The 25,624-nt window shown below is 39.6% G+C and overlaps 1 protein-coding gene across 1 annotated transcript in view; it reads right to left on the bottom strand.

Moving 5' to 3' along the window:
* The window catches only part of arid1ab (AT-rich interaction domain 1Ab), an 85,353-nt gene that overhangs the window by 41,937 nt on the left and 17,792 nt on the right, over nucleotides 1-25,624 (bottom strand). Inside the window, exons 2-4 of the mRNA XM_039681119.2 lie at nucleotides 16,954-17,166; nucleotides 10,394-10,990; nucleotides 10,186-10,302 (exon numbers count right to left, since the gene is read on the bottom strand). Coding sequence (XP_039537053.2) covers nucleotides 10,186-10,302; nucleotides 10,394-10,990; nucleotides 16,954-17,166 — 927 coding nt within the window. The remainder of the gene's footprint in view (nucleotides 1-10,185; nucleotides 10,303-10,393; nucleotides 10,991-16,953; nucleotides 17,167-25,624) is intronic.

Raw genomic sequence — 25,624 nt, 5'->3', positions numbered from 1 at the left:
CTAAACCCCAACTGCAAACACTGGATTAAAATGTGCATTGAAAGAGTGCACATGATTGACAGGCATTCAACAATACGTATTAAAGGGCTAGTTCACCCAAAAATGTACTCATCCTCATGTCGTTCCAACCCCGTAAGACCTTCGTTCATCTTCAGAACACAAATTAAGATATTTAAGATATTAAGATCGCTCCATAGGCTTCTTCAGGGAATGACACTTGCTGGCCTCGAAAAGTCATTAAAGACATCGTTAAAATAGTCCAAGTGACTACAGTGGCTCAATCTTAACTTTATCAAACGACGAGAACACTTTTTGTGCGCAAAGAACAACAAAAATAACGACTTTATTTCAACTATTGGTTTATTTCTCCCTCTGCGCGAGTCAGGTTACTAGTTTAATAGCGTAAGCTTCTGTTATTGTACGTCACACGCATCACACACATGACCAGCGTCGGCCAATAGTGAGCCTACGTGTGACGTAGCTTTACGCAATCACACTACGTTAACTGACTACAGGCCCATGGAGAAGGAAGTGAATAGTTGAAATAAAGTCGTTATTTTTGTTGTTTTTGCGCACAAAAAGTGTTCTCGTCGTTTGATAAAGTTAAGATTGAGCCCCTGTAGTCACTTGGACTATTTTAACGATGTCTTTAATGACTTTCGAGGCCAGTAAGTGTCATTCCCTCAAGAAGCCTATGGAGCGATCTTAATATCTTAAATATCTTAATTTGTGTTGCGAAGATGAACGAAGGTCTCACGGGGTTGGAACGACATGAGGGTGAGTAAATACTGACAGAATTTTCATTTTTGGGTGAACTAGCCTTTTAAGAATGCATATAAGATGGTATGATATTGTGTCATGTGTCTCAGGAACTATTGGCCGATACCAGGCCTTAATACTGAGTTTTATTGCGTTCTCACAGTACTCCAGCCCAATTTTCTCTTAGCGTCTCTCTCACGTTCCCTGTGAGTCCGACTCTATAAAACCGTTCCACTGGGAGGAAGAGGGAAAACACCAACAAGCATGTGACAACCATGTGACCTTCCCCTCCAGGCCTGAGCATATTTACTTAATATGCATCTCAGAATAAGAGACTGCAAAAAATTGTGGACAAATGTTTAAGGGATGATTCAAACGAATCACTTACAGGACACTGAAGATATTGACTTAGAAAGGAAGAGTGTGTGATATACAGTGATATGAATAAGTTTGGACACCCATGCTAAAGTTGCCTAAAAAGAGGAATAAAAAAAATCATCTTTTGGATATTGATCTTAATGCCTTAATTAGAAAAATTAGGGAAAACTGATGTGGGGATATTTTAATCCCAAAGGCCAAGGGAACTTTATCAGGATGCATATTATCCTGGATCCATGAAATAACTGGCTTTTAAAAATAAAAATCTGCCTGACTCTATGGGAATTTTACTGACTTATGCACCCTGTATTTTAAGGAAAAACATTTATTTATTTATGATGCATTATTCATTCACAAAGAAAATTTGTGTCCTTAAAGGTTGGAGTTTTCCTCATTTTTCTAATTAAGGCATTAAGATCAATATCCAAAAGATGATTTTTTATTCCTCTTTTTAGGCAACTTTAGCATTGGTGTCCAAACTTATTCACATCACTGTATATAAAAGGTAGCAGGGGAAACGAGGGGCCGGGGGTGAAGTCACAGCGGAGTTTAAAAGTTTAGAGAGGAGGCGGATCCCGCATTGGATTAGCCGTGCTTTGGGGAAGGGGCACAAAAGCCCATCAGAAAGGAACTGGAGGAGATTAGAAAAGACTAAAGGGAGTGTTCATGTTCGATCACACACAGAAAGGATAGACAACTTCCAGGGCGTCCAACATTGAAATCCCAAGCTATTGGAAATCTCACTCACTCATATATGCAGACATACACCATTATCAACCAAATGGAAGAGGATTTGATTTGATCCTCGACTGATATGAACCACACTGCATTGAGATTAATTTGGGAAATGAAAAAGAAAAAACATAATTCAAAACTAATTAATCAGGATCACAGCAAAAGATGCCCAGTCTTTCTGCCTATGAAGACACAATCTGGGGAATCATTTTTTTGGATTCAGATTCTCCCCAGTATCTGATCAGCTCCAGCTTTCCGTCTTTCTCGATCTTGGCGCATATCAGCACACACATGACTGAGACATTATGGTAAACCAGAGTGCGTCTACAGAGGAATATGCCAAATGGGTATTAACTAAGACAAATGCAAGCTCACGAAAAAGCTGTCTGGAGGTAGAATCTTGCCAGCATAAACCCATAAGTCCAATGTTTTTCGTTGTCTATATAATTGCCAATCACACTTCTTTACAGCAGAGAAACTTTTAAAAGCATAAGCGCACTAGGTTATGTAAACTGTGGTTGCGCACTGTACTACTTTAACAAAAATGTACTAAACATCCGTTTAACTTAGTGGTTCCCAATCCCAATAGGGGCCTCAACAAACATCCATGGATCGCCGTCACCCCCCTTTTTGAGAATGCGCCATTCAAACTTAAATGGTTGTAATTCAATAATGCTTTGGAATATACCCAAGTTTGGTCTTGTTTTAAAGCAAACACTCAGCAGATTATTGCTGAAGTGAAAACGCTTCAAAAAATAAAAGTATGAAAAAGTTATGGACGTTTAAATTTATAGTAAATTAAATATATTGTACTATATATAAAACATATATTTTACAAAATATTTATAATATAAAATCAAAGCCATAAAATCTAACCAAGTTATATTCCAAATTTGAGGTTGACATCACAAAAATTTAAGTTCCCATGAGATTTTGCTTAGGCGTAGTACCAAAAATAGCCACCGGGTGCCATTGAATTTAGTTGTATACATTCTGCCTTAACAAATTAATACATTTCTGTTCAAAATTTGGGACCCTGAGACACAGACCTTTCTGAAAGATTAGAAAGGTTTTGATCATAAATTATGAAATATAATGATGCCCAAAAAGGGGAGGAGCCTGATGAAATAAGTACTGTTTCTATGGTAACACAGCGTTCAATTATAAAACTGTTTTTCTGAGTTTATAAGCTTTAAAATGATACCTAATTTATGATAACTACTAAAATATGTGATATAATAAAAAAGGCGATAAAAAATAATATTATATTTTAGAGGATAATATATATTATCATTTTAATATTGTACTATAATTTTTATTGAAAAATACTAGATTGTTTTATTATGAACATTTAGCATAAAAACAGAAGTTTCAATGATTAAAAGTGGGTGCATCGAATTTTTGTGACAAAAGGTCAGACCTTCTGTTATGATGCAAATTTTTTTAGGTGCACTCGTCATAAATTCATCAATTACTCCTCCTTAAGAAGTCTTAAACCTTTCCAACTATGTATAATTTGCTTAATTAATTGACATAAACACTAACACTCCAACTCTAATCTTATTAAAATAACACTTTAAAAACAAAAATACAGTGCAACCTGGCAGGCTTTGGTCAAATGTGTCTTTACTGTGTGGACAAGGCTAACCAACAGCACATGATAAGCCAAGCGACAGAATATATCTTCATTCACCACGCGTGAGTGCTTTGAAGATTATTGAGAAGTTACTGTTTTAACCATTAGCAAGATTTTAGAACAGCATTACCAATATCAGTAGCCTCATACTCACGTTTCACGTTTATGTGTGTGACCTCAGTGACATCAGCCGAAACAGAATTTTGTTTTATAGGTTGAGCGAGATGCATTTTTTAAAAGATTAAAAAGGACAATCTTGTTTTATTCTTTGAACTGTGTGCAATGATTTAACTGATTTACACAATTAAATGGCTAGAAATTCAGCTACAGCAGCCACAACAAAATCAAACGTTGTTGTAAATAAAAGGTTGAAAATATCCTTCAGTGAAGACGGCAAACCATGCATGAGAACAAACAGTTCACAGAGAGCTAACAAAGTGTACAGTTGCTAGACTAGTTCATTCGTTGCAGAGTGAAGCAACAACTGTCAGGAAACCAGCTGAACCAGTTAAACTGGTCCCTATTCACTCAGCAGTTGGCAGCTTTAATCCACAGTAACGTTCATGAAATCAGTCCTCAAAAACCAACAAATGAAGATTTAATCTAAAAGATCATAAAAGTCTAACAATTCCAGGAGGTAGAAGCACTACATTTGTGTCTTAGGGCTTGAAGACTTTTAAAAATAAATATGCTAAAACAAATAAGCCTTGTAGCAATACATATATGCCCAGTATGCTACTCTTTACCCATTAAGCTTCTAGTAGTTTTGTTACACAGCTGGATAACTCCCATGCAGGTCAGGTAGTGATTTGGAGGGGTTTTACCTTCGGTGTCGGCCAGGCTAAAGTAAGCAATAGGGGCTAATCTGCCGTGAGAGCGGAGCATGAGGGAGATGTTGATGGTAGAAGGGGTCAATCGAGGGCTACATTATTGCCTTTCCTGCAGGCAACCATGGGGAATCCTTGGATTGAATAAAATCTCAGTCACTGGCTACGTAAGAGAAATAAATAAATAAATAAATAGAGGAGATCACATCCTGAGGGCATCCCCCACTGGCAGAGACGAAACGATCTCATTTCTCTCTCCTTCAAGCTCTATAAGACACTATCTCTCACTCTCTCATTAATTATCTCAGGTTATTTACAAATTTTAGACACACTGTTGCTCTGAATGAGCTATTTGTATCGGCTAACCTTATATGCAAATACACGCATGTGTAATATGCTGCATGTTTTTAATAGTGACAGTGACGTGCCAACCTGACCTGATTTCCAAAAGCAACTAATCTTGCATTGCCAACTTTTGGCGTCCACGCTTACGACTGCAAGTAACCTTGTAACCAACATGTGGCATGAAATAATGTTTATGTTGGATGAATTAAAATCAATATCACACAATAACGCTCAGTTGTGAAACGAAACAAAGTTCTTTCAAAGAATGATGCACAAGGCACAATACTAAAGATTTATTCGGTTTGCCTCCAATTTTTACTTGGCCGGCCAAAATATTCACCGGCCCCATCAAAAAATACGAACTGTTGTTTTGACCCATGTAACGTATTCTAATAAATAATCCACCAAAATTGTTGATACCAGTGAAATTTCACAATTTTCAAATTACATTTTGATACCACAGCAAAAACGAATATAAACGTCAACCATTATTGAAGACTAGGGTTGGGTATCGTTTGAATTTGAACGATTCTGATTCCGATTCCGATTCCTTGTTTCGATTCCGGTTCCTAACGATTCTCGATTCCGATTCTTTTAAAAGGCAGGGTCAAAAAGGTTTAGCTAACCTTGCGAACCAAGGAAATACTCCTTCTGTAAAAATACTCCTTTTGTCACAAATGTTGCATTTTGTCGAGATTTCGTTATTTTTAGAAAAGTGAAGCCACACTTTGGATCGCCGACGTAAGGTACTCATGTTCGACTCGCGCGGTTATGCCAACACTTCCGGTAGACGCTTCTTCGTTGGTGTTGTTCAGCGGTTTCTTCTTCCGCTCGGCGGACTGTGAATATCGAAACATTTTATTTTTTTTTATTTTTTTTGTGAATATCAAAACTAGGAATCGAAATTTTTACTTTTGAACGATTCCGGGAAAAACGAAAAGTTAGTCCCGGTTCCAATCGATACTCGATTCTCGATACCCAACCCTATTGAAGACAAGTGAATGGTCGATAATAAAATGAGAAAAAAGTGAATATACAAAAGAACAAGAACAAAAGATGCAAATTAAACAGTGCTTTAAGTTTTTCAGGTAGGTCTCACTGTAGTACTAAGTATTAAGCGCAGAAAAATCAAACAAACGTAAAATAACACTGCATAGTTTTCACTGTATAAATCAAATATAGATAAACACTTTAAAGCTATAAGTCTAGATGAGTCTTTTTCTTTGTCTTTATCTATTTCTGTCACTTTAAGAGCCAAAGCATGCGTTTAGTTTCTCACCTGTTTAACGTTAAGACATTAAAGGGGCATTTGACAACTATTTCAACTTAAAACCATTTAGAAATCACTTGAATGGTTTAATAACCTGTTCCTGAGAAAGGTGGAAAACCAACCTTGCAACATGGGGACTAACGGTGCGTTTTATAATAGCCAACGAACCGACTCGGACCTCGGATTTGACATCACGTCCACACTTCAGGTTTTGGGTGTCCGAGTCGGAGAAAAGAATGGACGCCACCCGGAAAGCTGTTGTAATGGTAGCACTGGCCGAGCACCAGACACTTGCATTAAAAAAAATGACAACACCTTATCAAAACGCTGCCACTTGAACTTGAAAATGTTCACTTTATTTCATGTTTTTCATGTTAATATTCTGTTAGCAATGCTAGCAACGTTAGTAATTGCACTCACAACAACTGATTCCCATACCTACAGGGGACGCAGTAATACACAAGTGATTATAATTAGGGATGCACCGATACCACTTTTTTGGAAAACGAGTACGAGTACGAGTACTTGCATTTCAGTACTCGCCGATACCGATACCGAGTACTTAATAAAAAAACAAAAAAAACATGATTTAAATATTTTTATATACGGGTTTTTAGGTCCTTGATTAAATTACTTGGGTAACACTTTATTTCAATAGTCCACTTTACTAACTATAAGTAACTTTTCAATTACATGTCAACTAACTGTCATTAGAGTATTAGTAGACTAGAGTATTAGTACGATCAGCTTAATATCTGATAACACTTTATTTATTTGGTCCCCCAACAGACATTCAACTGACTATAAGTAACTTGGCGACTACAAGTAAACTTATTCTCCTAATCCAAAGCCATTCACTTTGAAATTGTTCCACACCAGTGATGCACGGGTTGATCCAAAATGAGCGGGTGCCTGCGCCGCGGTCACCCGCGGTTACCCGCAGTTACGGGTCATCCAAAAATATTTTTAATGATATTCGGGTCGCGGTCGGTCAGGTCGTTTGGAAAAAAATGCCAATTAAACCTTTGTATTTATATAGTACTAGATAGAATTTTCTATGAAATATAGGCCTATAGGCCGAATTTATTTATTGGCTGAATAACTGGCACGAAGATGACACACAAGCTCAGTCTAAACAGTTCTCAGTTCTGTACTGGTGTGATCCGAGAACCGCTGTACCTCTGCGTTCGTTACTATACGCGGATGCGCAGTATCAACAACATGTCTCAGTTCAGTGAACTGTTGGAGTTACTGGAGTAAAATATAATTCGGGATATTGGTTTATTTCAACTCCGAGGGACTGTCAGGCATGTCTGAAAGTGAGTAACTTTAGTAACTTGTGGATCAGCACTGACGCAAGACGTGAACTGATGCGAATGATTCAGTTCGATTTAGCGTACTGGTTCGACCGGTTCATTAAAAAGAACCGATTCGTTCACGAACCGGCCATGTCTATGATCACTAGTCTGCAGAGAGATGGAGGCGGCAAGAGAAAAGGTGAAGACTGGGGAGTGGAAGCTCCGCAAATACACAAATAGAAAGAGTAAGTGTGGGAGACATTTACCGAAATAATGAAAGATGATGACCAAAGTGCTGCCTTTGTTATATGTAGGCTACGTCCTCTTGCGATGCTGTGTTGTTACACGTTTATGGCCCAATGACGCTACGATGAGCATGTACTACTTTTAAAAAATATTTTCTTACTTTTTTTGCGGTCCGAGTAGCGGGCGGGTAGTTGAAAACGTTGGTAGTGTGCGGGTTGTTTTACATTGACCCGCGCATTACTGTTCCACACGGCTGACATGTCTCCCCATCTCCCCGCTCTGAGCTGCAGCCGGAGCCTGGGGGTGGGCACTCGGCGCCTGTGATTAACCCATTTCTCAGAACATGGTATCGGTCCCCGGTATCGGGGGACTTTTAACGAGTACGAGTACTTTAGAAAATGTGGTATCGAGGCCGATACCAGATACCGGTATCGGTATCGGTGCATCCCTAATTATAATCGTCATTTAAAATACCAAAGCGGTTCAAAAACAAATGAAAACAATTTAAGTCACAGGGGCAGCCATCTTGAATTCCGAAACGGAATTCTTGCTCGGTGTCCTCACGGACGTCCGAGAGGAGAAATCCGAGGAAAGGGGGCGCGTTGCTAGGCAACGTCTGTCGTCCAATTTGGATCTCCGAGACCGAAGAATAATAGTACGCACCATTACATCCCGGTAAGTTGAAAATAAGTCTCGTGAGAAGTGAGAACAAGTGAGAAGCATGAATTGCTTTACGCCAATTCGATATAATTCTATGATACTGTGCATGATCTATTACCCACGGTAGACAAGAAAAATTGGCCGGTTCCGATAATAAAAAATGCATGTGAGCAGCGGTAGAAAGTGGGAAGAAGTGAGGTTTTTTTTTTTTTTTTTTTAATGACAGTGTTGTGAAAATATACGCCGCAGACCTGTAGGGGGCGCTCAATGAGAAAACATACAACAATAAACGTGAAAATCAGCGAAGAAATTACTAGAGTTTCCAAGTTCGCCTTTAAGATGATGTCGTTAAAGACTGTTCACGAGAATCCTCGGCAAAATTGACATCAAGGCAAAAACAAGACGATGCAAAAAAAACTCAATTCCGTACTCTAGCAACCACACCGAGAACTGTCGGGCTCTCTATGCGAGCGCACAGAAACCAGCACGCAAGTACCGAATTGAGTTCTCTTTTGTGATTGAATAACTTAAAATAGATTGAGCATTTAAATTGACAAAAAAAACACATGCAAAAAAAAATAACTTTCTTAATGACGCATCACTGGTCCAATCGGGGCAATTCAGTCAACTGTCCCGAGCATCTTTCACAATGGTTTAATAAAGTCCTTATTGCCGAGCCGAATCGTTTTCATGCAAGGCAGTACAGAACACCACCGGAGAATTTAGCAGCATAGACTTAATGTTCAGAATTTCTACCCATCCAAAAGTAACAAGTATATCAGAGATGTGGCCTAGCAGTTGACCCCAGTTGAAATGGTCATTTCCCGATTGTGGCAGGATTGTCCAATACTACTCCTGGAAGGCCAATGCCTTGAGCTCCAACCTGCTCTGAATCAATGCACTTGCCTGGATGGTTTAAGCAATCCCAAATATCTTGATTAGTTGGTTCATGCGTGTTTAAACTGCGCAGGATGGAGCAGGACACGACACCCATGACTTAGGTACACAATATTTATCACAAGAGGCCTCACAATTCACAAATCTTGCCAGCAGCAACCACATAAACTACCTTATAGCCATGAAGCTAGCCTCTGTACAGTACTGGCTAAGACTACTGTCTTCCAGCCCATCACTATCCCAACAAGAAAGACATTCTGAACAAGTTTCTATTGAGAATGGGGAGTTGACGTCATTTTACAGTGCCCCTCCCCTTTCCGCCATGTTGGTAGGATTCCCACGACAAAACAGTATTGATTACGTGTCTTTTTAGCTCGGTAGTTAGGGTTGGGTATCGAGAATCGATTGGAACCGAGACTAACTTTTCGTTTTTCCCAGAATCGTTCAAAAGTTACAATTTCGATTCCTAGTTTCGATATTCGCAGTCCGCCGAGCGGAAGAAGAAACCACTGAACAACACCAACGAAGAAACGTCTACCGGAAGTGTTGGCATAACCACGCGAGTCGAACATGAATAGCTTACGTCGGCAGTCCAAAGTGTGGCTTCACTTTTCTAAAAATAACGAAATCAACAAAAGGAGTATTTTTACAGAAGGAGTATTTCCTTCAGAAAGGCCATTGGTTAGCAAGGTTAGCTAAACTTTTTTGACCCTGCCTCTTAAAAGAATCGGAATCGAGAATCGTTAGAAACCGGAATCGAAATCGGGAATCGTTAGAAACCGGAATCGAAACAAGGAATCGGAATCAGAATCGTTCAAATTCAAACGATACCCAACCCTATCGGTAGTAGAGGAGTTTCTCGCAATACCGCACTGTTTTACCATGCCTGGAAGTAACTGCTGCGTTAAAAACCGATAAAAACCCTGGTAACCGATAGCGTCTCCTACCATCATGGCCGACCGGCTCAGACCCCGCCCAAATAGGCACGTGACTCCTCATTCTCAATACATTAAGGCCCAAAAGCATAAGCTAGTGGCGTTATAAAAAACTGAGTAACCAAAGCAGTTGCATAGACAATGCAAGAGACTAATGAAAATGAAAGCTAGCAAGGCATTACGATATTATGGTACTCACAGGCAGACTGGAAGGTCGTCCCTGCATGGTCTCCTCTGGACCACTCTTGCCAGACACCATGGGCTGATTGGAGGAAGGAGCTGAAGATTGAGAGCTGAAGGAGTCTTGTGAAAGCTCCTGAGGAACAAAATATAGAAGCACTTGCGTAAGGATAGGGTTCATCGAAGCACCTCCAAGTATATAACCGGTCTGATTTAGGTGTTTTTACCTGAGGTGGCGGAGGAAAGCGCTGGAAGGGCGACTGTTGTTGCGGAGACTGCAGCGGAGGGGTCTGGGAGTAAGGTGAGGGCTGACCCTGTCCTGAAGGTTGCTGGGATGACTGAGGTGGCACTGAGCTGGGCGGCTGTGATTGTGGCGGGCCCTGCTGTTGTTGTTGTTGTTGTTGTTGTTGTTGTTGTGAAGGTCCCTGCTGCTGAGGAGCCGGACCCGGACCGGAGGGTGGTTGAGAGTATCCAGGCTGCGACTGAGAACCTTGCTGGCCCTGAGAAGGACCCTGTGACTGAGGGGGACCCTGGGACTGGGGGTAGGAAGGCTGTCCTGACTGTGACTGCGGAGTCTGGGAATATGGAGGTTGGCCCTGAGGGGGACCATGGGGGCCCTGAGGTTGCCCGTAAGAGGGCCCACTCTGGCCATGGGGAGGACCAGGGGATTGCTGGGAATAAGGGGGCTGAGACCCTGGAGCCGTGGAGGGCTGCTGGGGGTATGGAGACTGCTGGGGTCCTCCGTGAGGTGAAGGGCCCTGTTGTCCGTAGTAGCCACCTTGGTTCTGACCATAACTACCTGGGCCATGCTGTCCATAGCTCATCTAAAGAGAACACAATAAGAACCAAGGACTCCAATTAGCAAGCAAACATCAATTTAGGAATTTAAAACTATAAACTAGGGACATGATATATCTGTGACCATCTGTAACTTAGTATGCATTTTAAATCCTGATCACGAGGCACGCAAACTTGAGCAGGTTTTGCTACTAATTTGATTTGAGTCCGATTCATAAACTATAAATTATATTTTAACGAGACTAAGATATTCCCTTTTCACATTGCAATGAATTGGCTTTAGCAATAGATCTTTTCGGTTCCCTCACCTTGGTTAACTTCAAATTCAAGGACTTTTAAGGTCCAAACCCCTTAAATTCAAGGAAACAACAAATAAATAAATGTTTTTACTTAAAATACAGGGTGCATAAGTCAGGATGTTAAATTGTTATATGTTAAATTCCCATAGAGTCAGGCAGATTTTTATTTTTAAAAGCCAGTTATTTCATGGATCCAGGATAATATGCATCCTGATAAAGTCCCCTTGGCCTTTGGGATTAAAATATTCCCACATCATCACACACCATTCACCACACCTAGAGATTGGCATGGTTTTATTTCAGTTAGCCTAATAGCTGGTTTGATTTGCATTGAAAGATGATTTTATGGAAAGTACCCCATGCCAATCTCTAGGTGTGGTGAATGGTGTGTGATGATGTGGGAATATTTTAATTTCAAAGGCCAAGGGAACTTCATCAGGATGCATATTATCCTGGATCCATGAAATAACTGGCTTTTAAAAATAAAAATCTGCCTGACTCTATGGGAATTTAACATAGGGGTGCCCTGACTTTACTTATGCACCCTGTATTTTAAGGAAAAACATTTATTTATTTATGATGCATTATTCATTCACAAAGAAAATTGGTGTCCTTAAAGGTTGGAGTTTTCCTCATTTTTCTAATTAAGGCATTAAGATCAATATCCAAAAGATGATTTTTTATTCCTCTTTTTAGGCAACTTTAACATGGGTGTCCAAACTTATTCATACCACTGTATGTTTATTTTCCAAAACTTTACAGGGCCTTGAAAAAAAAAAATTCAGAATCACAAACTTAAGGATTTCGAGGACCCGTGGGAACCCTGTGTGAAGTACATTTAAGTTGATTGGATTAGACATGTAGGCTTGGCACTCAAAAGTGAACCTGAGCTTGCAGTCAATTGTGGGGAGGGGCGGAGCTTAAACAGACTAAATTGAAGTACTGCATACATAAAGACAATCCCAACAGTGCACTGTGTTCTTATAAATATTTTCACTTGGGCTGGGCTTTATCGGTTAACTCGAATGTGTAGTTTACGTCAATTTCTTTGAATGAAAATCGGTTTTCTCTTTAACATCCATAGAGATTCACAAACAAAAACCACCAAAAATATTTACAAACTGAATCTGAGGGTCTCTTAATCTCTAAAAATCTCCACGTGAAAGTGTGGTCTTCCGACCTTTTACTATCATGTCAATCAATTTGATTAATATGCATGAGCGAGACAGCGCTCGTGTTGTTTGAAGACGTGAGAATACGCACCTATATCATTAAAATATTATAAAGTTGTTATATGTAATTTGAGATGTTATTTTTACATCTCAAATTAGCATTAGGCAAGACTCTTTTTTTTTCTTTTTTTTTTGGAGAACAATTAACATATCTACTGTACCTAATATTTAATAAAACTTAAAATTCTGTTTAGTTACCAAATGTTGTACACTTATTGCGGTGCAAGTTTTATTTTATTTAATTTTTTTACATCTCAATCCACCCATTTTATGTTATGGGGATCGATTTTAATCATAAATTGATCGGGGTTTTTTTTTAGGCCATGCCATATCGCCCAGCCCGAAAACTTCTGATTGAAGTGCTCTTCACTCATGGGCATGTGGGCAGGAGGCCAGACGATACAGCAGAAGGGAGTGAGGAGGTGGCAGGGAGGAAATTATACCACAAGAGGAACTGCTTGGAAAACGTTACCCGGTAAGACAGTGTTTACATTCAGTGAGAGGGGTCAACCGACACTCGATTTAGAGCCAGCGTAACCCCTAAATAAAACTGAAACAGATGAGTGGTGGGGTGGACTGTGTGTGTGTCTGCAAACAAGTTCGTCTGTAACCTACAAAACAGCACACTTGCTACAAATAAACATTCACCAGCAACTTGGCTTCCAATAATAATAATAATAATAATAAGCCCTAGTGGAAATTTATTCAAAAACAAAAGCCAAACCAAAAACTGTATGAATTCATAACATTACTCATTCAGATGCTTATAAGATGTGTGTAAAGGTATAAGCACTAGAGCCCGGCCGATAAAGAATTTAAGGCCGATACGATACAAATATTTTTGGGGTTTAAAATCCGATATATCGGCCGATATTTTTTTTATTAAGTATTGTTGGATTTCACACACACGTGTAAAAGAAAAGCTAACTTTTCTGCACAAGATACGTTTGATACTTTTTCTCTATGTCTAAATATTCACATATTCACGTCATTTGATAAAGTTAAGATTGAGCCCCTGTAGTCACTTGGACTATTTTAACGATGTCTTTAATGACTTTTCGGGGACAGCAAGTGTCATTCCCTCAAGAAGCCTATGGAGCGATCTTAATATCTTAAATATCTTAATTTGTGTTCCGAAGATGAACGAAGGTCTTACGGGGTTGAAACAACATGAGGGTGAGTAAATACTGACAGAATTTTCATTTTTGGGTGAACTAACCCTTTAAGTAAAAATATGAAGATTAAGTGATCATATTGTAATATGCCCCTTTCTTTAGTTATTTTTCTAGCTGACTAACAAGTGTATGAGCACTGAATGGCTTTTCTAAGCCTGAGGTAAATTTGACGTAACGTGACATGATTTATGTGGCACTTTATGTGGATCTGTCAGGCCACATAAAGTGGCAAAATTACATTTAGTGCTTGTATTTCGTAATAAAATTGACAGAATTTAAGAGCGGAAAGTTTGACTTAAAAAGGTGACTTAAAGGATTAGTTCACTTTTGAAAAAACTTTTGCTGATAATTTACTCGCCCCCGTGTCATCCAAGATGTCCATGTCTTTCTTTCCTCAGTCGAAAAGAAATTAAGGTTTTTGATGAAAACATTCCAGGATTTTTCTCCATATAATGGACTTCAATGGGAACCAAACGGTTCAAGGTCCAAAAGACAGTTAATAACAGTTTCAGATGCAGCTTCAAATGTCTCTAAACGACACCAGACGATGAATAAGGGTCTTATCATGCGAAACGATCGCTTATTTCAAAACTTATTCCAAAAATGTAACTTTTCTAAGGACAAATGCTAGCCTTGCTCTATTCTGTGAGGCGCGTTTGTAACGTCACGTAATACGTAATTACGTTTAAAAGGTCACGGGCGACGTAGCCGGAAGTACAGAATCAAAATCGTCCGACATCGTTGTTTTACCTTTTAATTCCTTTTTTTGTAAACGGCGTTTGAGTTAGTTTGCACGTTCAACCTATGCGTTCAACTTGTAAACACTGACTCTGTACTTCCGGCTACGTCGCCCGTGACCTTTTGAACGTAATTACGTACTACGTGACGTTACAAACGCGCCTCACAGAATAGAGCAAGGCTAGCATTTGTCCTTAGAAAAGTTACATTTTTGGAATAAGCTTTGAAAAACCGATCGTTTCGCATTGATAAGACCCTTATTCATCGTCTGGTGTCGTTTAAAGACATTTGAACAGTTTGCACTGAAACTGTCTTTTCGACCTTGGACCGTCTGGTTCCCATTGAAGTCCATTATATGGTGAAAAATCCTGGAATGTTTTCATCAAAAACCTTAATTTCTTTTCGACTGAGGAAAGAAAGACATGGACATCTTGGATGACACGGGGGCGAGTAAATTATCAGCAAAAGTTTTTTCAAAAGTGAACTAATCCTTTAAGTGCAAAACTGCAAATCTTACTGCAATTATGTGACAAATAATGTGAAGTTCAGGCAGTAACAGAAAACGGCAAAGATAAAAAAATATTGAGAATAAGAATCCGTAAGCTAGAATTGTTAACGATTAGTTTGCGATCTCAGCAAAAATATCACTTACAAATTAATATTTGTAGTCGCTGTCTAGAGCGCTAAATTATAAGAATCAACTTTGCAAGCAACTGTGCAAAATAGCAGTTAATGTGAGATCAAAATGCCCACAATAACAGCAAAAATACATTTTAGGGTTCACCAAGACTGAGGTCAGTGTTTTCTACAGAGCTCTTATCCATTTGAACGACCAGGGCATAGATAGGCTTTCAGAGAAATGCTTGAATTTCATTACTTTCAGTCAGCCTACAAAGAAATTTGACCTTGCTGCTGAATGTACTGTGTGACAAAAGCCTGATGGTGACAAGCTGGGCACCTTCTCTCTCAAGGAAAAAAGGAAATATAAAAATGGGGAAGAAAAACAGCTCTGACAGGAAGGTTTAATAAAAACAACCTGAAGAGCATGCTCTACGCCGGTCTACAAATGGATGGCACTCCAGTGCATCTGCTTACTCAACACAAGCACAATGGGGCACCTAGCACAAGTGCACAGGCAACGAGATGAAGAAAGGCAGACACTTGAAGACCGCCACATACAAAAATACAGCGGTGCGAGGAAATCCCCATGTGACAAACCCGAGCCTCGCTGTGACCTCATAACAACCTTCTTTGAAAGTGTGGATAAAAAAGACTCATGAGCTCATGCTGCTATGATCAAGAACGTCTTAAGACTGTCAGAAGCCTTCGGGTTCAAGCGGAGACACTGGAAATAAATATGGCAGCAGACTTGGATGTCTTTTACCCCTTTTCCACCGAAAAAAGAACTGGTTCAGAACTGGTGCTGGTTCAAAGTTGGTTCAACTTGCGAACCCGTTCAGAACCTGTTTGTTTTTCCACTGACTAGAGCGCCCAGGGAACGACGTCGTTACGTCACTGTGTACGTCGCCATACGTCTTAGCTAGAAACGAAAAAAAAAACTTTAAAGAAACTTCTAGAAAACTTTAAAAAAAATAAATAAATATGCAAGTCTTTTAATCTTTTCGTTTGATATGTATTTTTTTCTGATAAGTTATGTACCCGTCTTGTGTCATTTTTCTTTCCATTTATTTGTTCTACATCGTGACTGTTTTCTTCTTTGCTTATGTTTCAAATAAAATAAATAAATAAGTAAAAACGCTTGCGTGTCTCTGCTTTGCGATGGTCAGAAAAGATGTTTAGGACACATCTAAACCCGCCCCAGTCCCCGACATAAGCATGACGTGCTAAAAGAACGGTTAAAGTCCAGCAAAGAGTTGGTGCCGCTTTGGAACCAGTTTTCCCGGCCGAGAACCGGTTCTTTGGCTGTCGAAACACAAGGAACTGGTTCGCGCGCAGGCTCCGAACCGGCTCTCAAAATGCTTTGGTGGAAAAGGGGCTTATTGGGGCTGGGTATTGACACAAATTTCACAAGATGACAGATGATTTGCAGTTACGTACTCATCACGTTATCAAAGAGCGCTTGAGTTGAACTGGTTTCCCTGGACAATAGAAATGCATAGATTCAGCTATTACGTCTGTTGTAAGATCGAATTCATTTTAAAGGACGAACAGAGAACTGCAGTCAAGGCATTTGTCGATCGGAAAGATGTGTTTGCCGTCGTTCTTACGGGATTCGGGCAAAAGTTTAATTTATCAGCTGATGGGACGCAATGAAAACTTAGTGGTCGTTGTGGTTTCTACACTCCAAAAGAAGCAACACTCTCAATATACACCACTTACTGCACAGCACTCGATTGGATAGACCTACAACCAATCAGAGCACAGTTTTTAGTTTTTTTCCCCTGGTTCGGTTAAGACACGCCTCATAATCAAAGCCCTATGGAGCCGTGTCGGACTCACATTCTGAACCGGAATACCAGTATGACGAAATCATCAGGCAATTGTTTTGCATCAAAATGACACAAAACACAAACATTAATCTGACCTGTTGTCCGTATTGCATTCCGCTCATGCTCCCAGGAGTGCGGCCCTGCATGCCCATAGGATATCTCTGGGGTCCCGGGGGTCCATAACCTTGTCCTGGGTAAGGAGGACCCTGTTGGGCGCTCGGGGAAGGTCCCTGCTGCTGAGAGTAGGGGTTTCCTGCACCGTAGTGTTGCCCTCGATTTTTACCCACCTGCTCCATGGGGACGGGAGGCTGAAAAAAACAAAAAGAATAAAGGGTAAGTGCTAATAATTCTAGGGCTGTCAACTTTAGTCGACTAATCAGTCGATGCCGTCTTATTCGTCGACCAGTCGCTTTTTTTTTTGTTACCAATAGAAATTCATTTTCAATGATTTACTCCTTGATATTTATTCCTTTATAAGCAGTTATTTATTACTGTATTCTAAATATAATTAGCCTATGTTTTATCCCCAACTTTAAAAGATTTATTTAGGTTATTTTTTGTAACTGCGCCACTGTTTAGCGCACACACATAATACACTCGGGAACCGCACCAAATTCCGTTTTATTTTTTCCCAAATTCCGTTTGTTTTTTTCCGTTTTATTTTTTGCAAATTCCGTTTTTTCCGTTTAAATTTTTGCAAATTCCGTTTTTTTTTACCCTTTACTGTTATTTTAGTTGTAAAAAGAGCTTTTAATGTTACTTTTAATGTTAATGATTAAAATGTACACAAATAAAATGGACATTTACTCTTAAAATGACAAATACTGCATGATGCAACATAACACTGCACTCTAAGTACTTCAAGTAACAACAAAATATGGTTATGAGCTTTAAACTTTCCGGTAAAATAAATTATATTAGTTTATATAAGTTAAAATAAAAATCACACTCTTGCTGCGTCGTAATGTGCATACTATCCATCCTAAATAGTATGTGACATTACTGTCAATACATTTCGGGCATAGTACGCACATTGGGACGCAGCTTCTGTCGAGCGCTCTCTCGGACAAACCGGTCTCTCTCGCGCGCTCTCGACTCGGGCACACACTCGGCCCGGCACCTCATAGACAGACGTGCACGGAAGGGACTTTGAGTGTGTGTGCGTATGTGCGACGAGTTTCTTAACTTTTTCGCCGACGAAAGCAGAGCCGTCATGAGCTGAAATGACGGGAGGGGTTGTGTCGCCCAGATTTGCTTCCCCCGTCTCTCTTCATTTTCCCCAGACATACGTTCTTCTCCCACACAAAAAAAACGAATTTCATTCCAAATATGTAAAATTCCACAAAATTTCGCATTAACACTAGATTCCGCGTTAATTGGCCAATTCCGCGATTCCGTGATCGCGGAAATTATAGGGCCCTAGGTAGGTAGTTTTGCTGTATTCATTCAGTTCACGCTACTTTTTCAGTCGGCAAGATGTCCAAGAAATCCAAATCTTTTGTCCTTTTGCAGTAAAAAAAAAAAATCACTTAATTTTCAAATAACTTCATTATTATTATAGCTTTATTTATTTTTGATGTTTTTTCGTTGTTGTTTTATAAATGCTCTGACAATTGTCTAAAAAATGTTCTGACAATTGTCTAAAAAATGTTCAATCAAAACATCCGGGTTTTTTTTTAGTCGACTAATCGTTGCACAGGACAAGACCTTGGTCGACTAAGGATTTCTTTGGTTGAATACAGCCCTACATAATTCGGCTGCAGAGTTCAAAATACAGGAAGTGAAATTATTGTGGTACGATTCAGCTTCCTTACAGCATTGATCCAGCTGCACGCCAATCGTTTGGATCATTAATATTTTGAAAGCATTCACTGGTTAAAATGAAGTCAATTGTTATTGTTTTCAATCTTAACAGTGGAAACGAGCCTCTCTGATATTGATCATAATGTCACAACAGTATTAGTCAGATCATGGCAAAAGCACACCACACAAAATCAAAAATAGATCTGTACGCTTCAAAAACAGTGCCAGTGAAGGGAGTGGAAATGGCCGTGGAGTGAATGAGAGAATGAGAGCAGCGGTTGTATCTGGCAGGCCGGAGATTGGATGAACACTGAACTTCCCTTTGAAAACAGACAAGAGGAAACAAATGAGTAGGATGACCCGAACACAAGCTCACAGGACAGAGAGAGATTGGAATAAAGTCACTGGTACTACAAGAATACAGTGCTTGGGAATTAGGGAAAGATGACTGGGACCCTTCTCCTCCGAGGCAGACACTGGGATCAACTGAAATTGGTGAAGAACTGCCTAATTGTAAAAAGGCAGCACTTGCTTTCAAGTGTTCTCAAATTGTTTTATTAGGATTGAACTGAATAGTAATTTAACATCTGAATCAGAACTCATGTTAAGGACGTGACAATCCCACGCCAAAGAACGAAAGCCGGCTGGGTCGTCGCGGCGGCTGCGTCTAGGCCTAAAAAACACAAACTATGCTTGAACACACCGCAGAAACGAGCCAGAATAGGCATTCCCGCACCTGCAGCGGGTATCATATATTCATCAATCAAAAAGGGAAACCAAAACTAGCACTAGAGTAGATATAGAAAAATACAAACCAGCACTTGCCTGCCTTTATAATTGTCAATTACTTTCTACATTCCAGGCAGCTCGTAATGAAAAGATTACAATTATTTGAATGCTCAGGCAATATTACGCAAATTTAGAACCGCTTTCTGTCTGTGCAGTCTTGAACTCTCTGATCGCTTTCATCACTTTTGCTTTTATTCTCGTGCATTGACTCACTAAACTGAATCAGAGCAACCTCTCTCACTGACCCGATGCCGATTCAACATGCTGAACCGGGCAAACAATGCCGACCTGTGCCTAACAGAAACTCACTGATGAATGAAACATGAGACAAACATACACGTGTGCCCATATATATATATTAGGGCTGTGCAAAAATTAATTGCAATAATTTGAATCATAATCTACTGTGTATCCTATCTATCTACCTATCTATCTAAGATAAGACCCTTATTCATCGCCTGGAATCGTTTAAAACCCTTTGAACGGTTTGCAGTTTGTACTGAAACTGGAAATGAATGGGAAATGAATGGGAAATTGGCAAAAATCTGAGTTTTTATCTGCGTACAATCTACAAATCAGCAACGATCTTGAAAAAAAACACACAACAGTGAAGGGGTGAATCTATAAAACATCAAGAGTGCAAAACAGACACACACACACACACACACCTTTATACACAAACACACCAAAAAATTCAGATTATACATGTGTTTTGCATTTTTAAAAAGCTCAGTTTGTCCACAAGATGGCATCCATCTAATTTCAAAAAAAGCTTTTATGAGGCCTAGGCTTGACTCCAAAATGAAATACAGCTTTAAAATGTTTTTTTTTTATTATATTCAATGGGGGAAAATTTGGTCATAATTATTGCATTAATACCAATTATAATTTTTGTATTTTTGAAATTCTCAAAACACCAAAAAAGAAAAAATATTATAAAAACAAGTTAAAAAAAATATGATTTTTGACAATTTTGACCCGAAGTTCCCGAGTGTGACTGTTAAACGAAGAACCCCAGACGGTTAAAATAGTATAGCATGCGTCAGGACAAACAAGGGACTCAAGAACAACCACCACAATACAAAAATCCAGGATCATCCAGGTTAAAACACACAGTATTAAGAATCAAGAGTACATAAACTTTTGAACGGCGTCAATTTAGAAATTCAGCTATACTTTGTCTTTGACTATACTTTTCCAAGATCACTAGGACCAGGCCAGGCAGGACAGTTGAAGTGGTAACAGCTGAGACAACAGCAAATATTGAATCTGCACTGCTCCTCCAGCAGCTGTAATAAGGCTCTCTGGATATCAGAGTAGTGCTGGAGACTGGACCTGCCAAACATTACTGAAGTAAATCTGGGCACTTTTTCTTCTATCAATGAGTAAGAAACAAGAACAGGAGAAAAAAAATGTAAATGTTATTTCAGATGGAAAAATGATGAGCCACAGCGGAGGTTTCTAGTGTCTGCTCAAGTTGATAAATGGGAAAGATATAGTTTTGTAGCCCACAAGTCCAGATCGGAGATAGTGTTGAGTTAATTTTTGACGGTACAGCAGTGTTTACTTGTATAAGAATGGAAGATGGCATCTACATGCCGTGATAAAGCAGTCCAGACAAGGTTATGGCTTAAGGTTATACCCAAAAGGGTAATGGAAGTAGATAAAGGAGAAGAACTACGTCTGAACAAAGATCTGAGTATATTTCAGACCCCAAGTTGTCTTGGGATTTTTTTACATGGTTAGAATATGCAATATTTAATTTATACAGCTCTACAGTAATTTGAAAGTGATTGCAGTACCAGTTTTGGCCACAATCTTGAATACAGCTCATTTAATGCCTCGTCCCTCTGTAGTTAATAATGTTATCCCTTAAACTCAGTCACACAGAGCAAAGAAAGGGTTAAAATAAACCTGACAAGCCCCCTCCTCTCGCTCACACACAGACACTGAGAGACTGGCAAAATTCTGAGATTTTCTTCACATTCAAACCAACATATCTGACTTTCTGTTGGTCGGAGCTAATGACATTGACTAAATTAGAAAGTTGTCTGGCTTGAGGAGTACAATATACACACCGATTTTTGTAAACAACCAGACTTTTGTCAAAAGGTGGCACTACTGAGCCCTTCACCACGCCCGTTTCTGAACCTTTGCACGTCTACTGGCTAATGAATGTGTCTGATGAGTTTCATGCAATTTAAAGCAGTCTCAAAAGCATTCAAAAAGAATATTAAAGTTTGATGCGTTTCAGTATTTAAGACAATCCTTTTACAGGTCTACATCTGGAGTGTGTTTACATTATACAGATGAATTTAAGCAAATCGGCTAAAAATAGCTAAACAGCATTTTGAAAGTGACACTTCCTGTTGCCAGTTGGTGGTGCTTTGACTCACAATAGTCACATTCACGTGATCAGCCTCTTACAGCGAACACACTACTAAAGTTTAATCAAGTTAATGTCAGTTAATGTATGCTGAAGTTATAACACACGTCCCATTTCACATTTCTCACCATAAATGTTTCCTCGCCCCGGCCAAACCGTTTGAGATATCAAAAATTCCCTGGAAATTGTTCACCATCAAATGTCTTGACTTCACTCTGACCGAGTTTCGTGGCATTTGGATCAATTTTCAGGGAGGAGTACTTTAAATTCAACTGCATGCGTTTATCAAACAACCCTAAATAACGAACATCCTGTTGGACTGGCGTAAAACTAAGAGCAAGAAAGCTGTCTGGCCTGATGATATCTATATGTGTACCGAGTTTTATATGATTACATGCAAGCGTGTTTGATTTATAGACCAAGTTCTCGGACCCCCTTCTGAGGGCGTGGTCGAGCCCCCTGCCACATCGGGGTACCAGCTTCAGCCTATAATAATAATAATAATAATAATAAACACAATAGGGGCCCAAATAATAATAAACAGAGCAATTCCAAGAGGTTCCTCACACCATCGGTGCTCGGGCCCTAATAATAATAATAAACAGAGCCATTCCAAGAGGGTACTCACACCATCGGTGCTCAGGCCCTAATTACCCCAGGGCACCCTTAAGAGCGGGAATGAGGGTGGTATGTGACAGCGAGAGAGAATAACAGTTGTACAGAAATTAAGTGCTTTTAATTCATCCTCAGGCAAGGTCAAAGATAAGCAGCACCATATCTCGCAGTCTCATTTTTAAATAGACAAGACGTACTTTATTGATCCCAGAGGGGAATTCAAGGATTTCCCGCTGCAGCATTACTCACTGAGGGCGAGAGCTTCCCCTTTCACTTTAATGAATGATACTAGTTCATAGCAACAATAACAAGGAGCCAGTCATGTGACTCTCTCTAGAAAGACCCTTGGCTGTTCCTAAACACAAAACCATACAGAAATTGAAATAAACCTGAAACAGCGGTCATTCAAAACAGTATATTTAAGGAGAACTTATCAGCAATTAACTAGATGAAAAATAATAAGAAAATTGTGCACATTTAAAATAAATACAATTTACGAAGCATTTAGTCTTTATGGTCACTTTTGATCAATTACTGTAAAAAAGACTGTAAAAGACTGTAAAAATGCTAAAGTGAAAAACTGTTAATCGGTTAACAGAACCTTTCCTTACTATATACGGTAAATAACTGTGATAGATTATGGTATGGTAAATTTCGTGTAATTTTACTGTAAAATACGGTTAAATTTACAGTTTTTAAAGTGAAAATGAACTCATCGTATAATTTACAGTGAAAAAAATGTAAATTGCCATTCCCACAATTCCCTGTGTGACACTCCACACTTGATGTATTTCTGTTGAAACAACTTGTTTCTTCATAGTTTGCTTAGTCTTTTTCTAATCAGTTAGGTACATTAGGGTTTTATCTTTTATGTAATGTTTATTGCCTTTTTAAAATTTCATGTGTGTTACCATGATGGTGTTTAATGTTTGAGTGAATGACACTGTGCCGCTTCTATGTTAATATTAAGTTTCTTGTGAAAGAGCTACATGTGATGAGTTTCCATATGCATCATGTGACTCTTATTACTGCTGTGATTGATGGATCTTAGTATATTACAATGGTATAAAATAAATATTTACACTTCAAATGGTCGATAATTTAACAGTATATCAGATAATTAAATATGGTTTATTTCCGTAAATGTTAAGTTAAGCCTACCATAAATTCTAGCTACCGTATTTTATACGGTAAATTTCTGGCAACCACAGCTGCCGGTATTTTACCGTAAATTGAACACTTTTTTTTTTTAAAGTGTATCCTTGTTGAATAAGTTACTAATTAACTTTTTTTAATGCAAGTTAATTTTGATTCCATGTCGACTTTAAATGCATTAAAAATAATAAATAACTTAAGTGATTGGACAAAACATCTCATCTCTGCTCAGAGACACTCGTGCTATTCGGTTCACCTCTCTCAACCCATCCTCTTCCACCAATCAATCGCTCGTCCATGGCTGATTTCCTTCCTCTCTCACTCTCTATCCAAAAAGGGAGGGGGAAAAATAAATAACTGCAATTAGCACATGGCTAATCTGCATAGAGGAAAGCCAAGCGCTCTTGGCAGAGGAGGTTACACCGGGTGGAATGTCTCACTGTCTGTTAGGGAGCGGGAAGGGGGTGTGGACCGCTCCGTGTGTGTGTGTGTGTGTGTGTGTTTGAGAGGTCGGGCGTTGGAGTGAAGTATGATAGCACAGATAGCGCCGGCTCTACTGAGCCAGACAGATGGATTGGGTATGGATGATAAACAACTGCTGCTAATTTAATCCTCCACACGAACAAACAGTCCAAGCCTACAGGAAAGGACTATCGTTGTGCCAAAACACCAACACACACTTATACAAATGACATCACTCCAGTGTAGGTTCATCCAGGAGCGCAAGTGTGGAACAGTTACACATGCACGTGGAAACAAGATTTCTACTCGTAAGGGGCGTGAAGGATCCGGTCATCTCCCAAGCAGCATCCTTGAAACTTTTATCCAACGTGATTTATTGCTAGGTTCATACAGAATTTGGCTGCTTCGATATTTTGACGCATTTCGCATGTTATGTATTTAAATGTGTTAAAGTTGAGTACTAGTTAGGGGTGGGAATCTCTAAGCACCTCACAATTAGATTCGATTACGATTCAGAGGACTGCGATTTGATGCTAAAGGGATTATCGATTATCTGAATCTTTTTTTGTGTGTGTTTGTAAGACTGTAAATACTTTGCTTCTCTCAGTCTAGAAAGCTCCAAATTCAAAGATAATTTCACATTTCTTCTACATAAATTACCCATTTTAAACACACATTCATCTTTCCAGAGGTGGAATGACCCTTTAACGTACAATATATTTTATTAACATTGCAAAGAACCAACATGAAAATAAAAGTTTGCAATATAACAACGACTGGTACAGCCGAGTGTTTTTAAACGTGCCTTATGGCTTCTCCTATTTGTCGTGTTTCCGAAATAATTTAGTTTTATTATACAAAGCTTACAAATATAGTGTGGCTCTTGTCCAGCTCCTTTCCCCCTTCAACTTCTTGCCAAAATATTTCCACATGTCAGCTTTTAGAGGGAGTGTGTGATTTGAGTGGGATGGGCCTGCATAACATGAAATCCACGGGGAGGAGTCGGATCCAGATCCAGATCCAACTACTCCCACCTTACATATACCTAAACCTGCCCAGCTCCACCCCCTGATCCCTAAACACACCCATAAACCTAACCAGCTCCACCCCCTGATCCCTAAACACACCCCTAAACCTACCTAGCTCCACCCCCTGATCCCTAAACACACCCCTAAACCTACCCAGCTCCACCCCCTGATCCCCAAACACACCCCTAAACCTATCCAGCTCCACCCCCTGATCCCTAAACACACCCCTAAACCTACCTAGCTCCACCCCCTGATCCCTAAACACACCCCTAAACCTACCCAGCTCCACCCCCTGATCCCCAAACACACCCCTAAACCTATCCAGCTCCACCCCGTGATCCCTAAACACACCCCTAAACCTACCTAGCTCCACCCCCTGATCCCTAAACACACCCCTAAACTTACCCAGCTCCACCCTCTGATCCCTAAACACACCCCCTAAACCTATCCAGCTCCACCCCCTGATCCCTAAACACACCCCTAAACCTACCCAGCTCCACCCCGTGATCCCTAAACACACCCCTAAAC

Source organism: Pimephales promelas, chromosome 18 (assembly GCF_988280905.1).
Source record: "Pimephales promelas chromosome 18, fPimPro1.hap1.1, whole genome shotgun sequence".
Classification (NCBI taxonomy): Eukaryota; Metazoa; Chordata; class Actinopteri; order Cypriniformes; family Leuciscidae; genus Pimephales; species Pimephales promelas.
The sequence above is the reverse complement of the archived record's forward strand: the minus strand, read 5'-3'. Positions and strand labels throughout refer to the sequence as shown.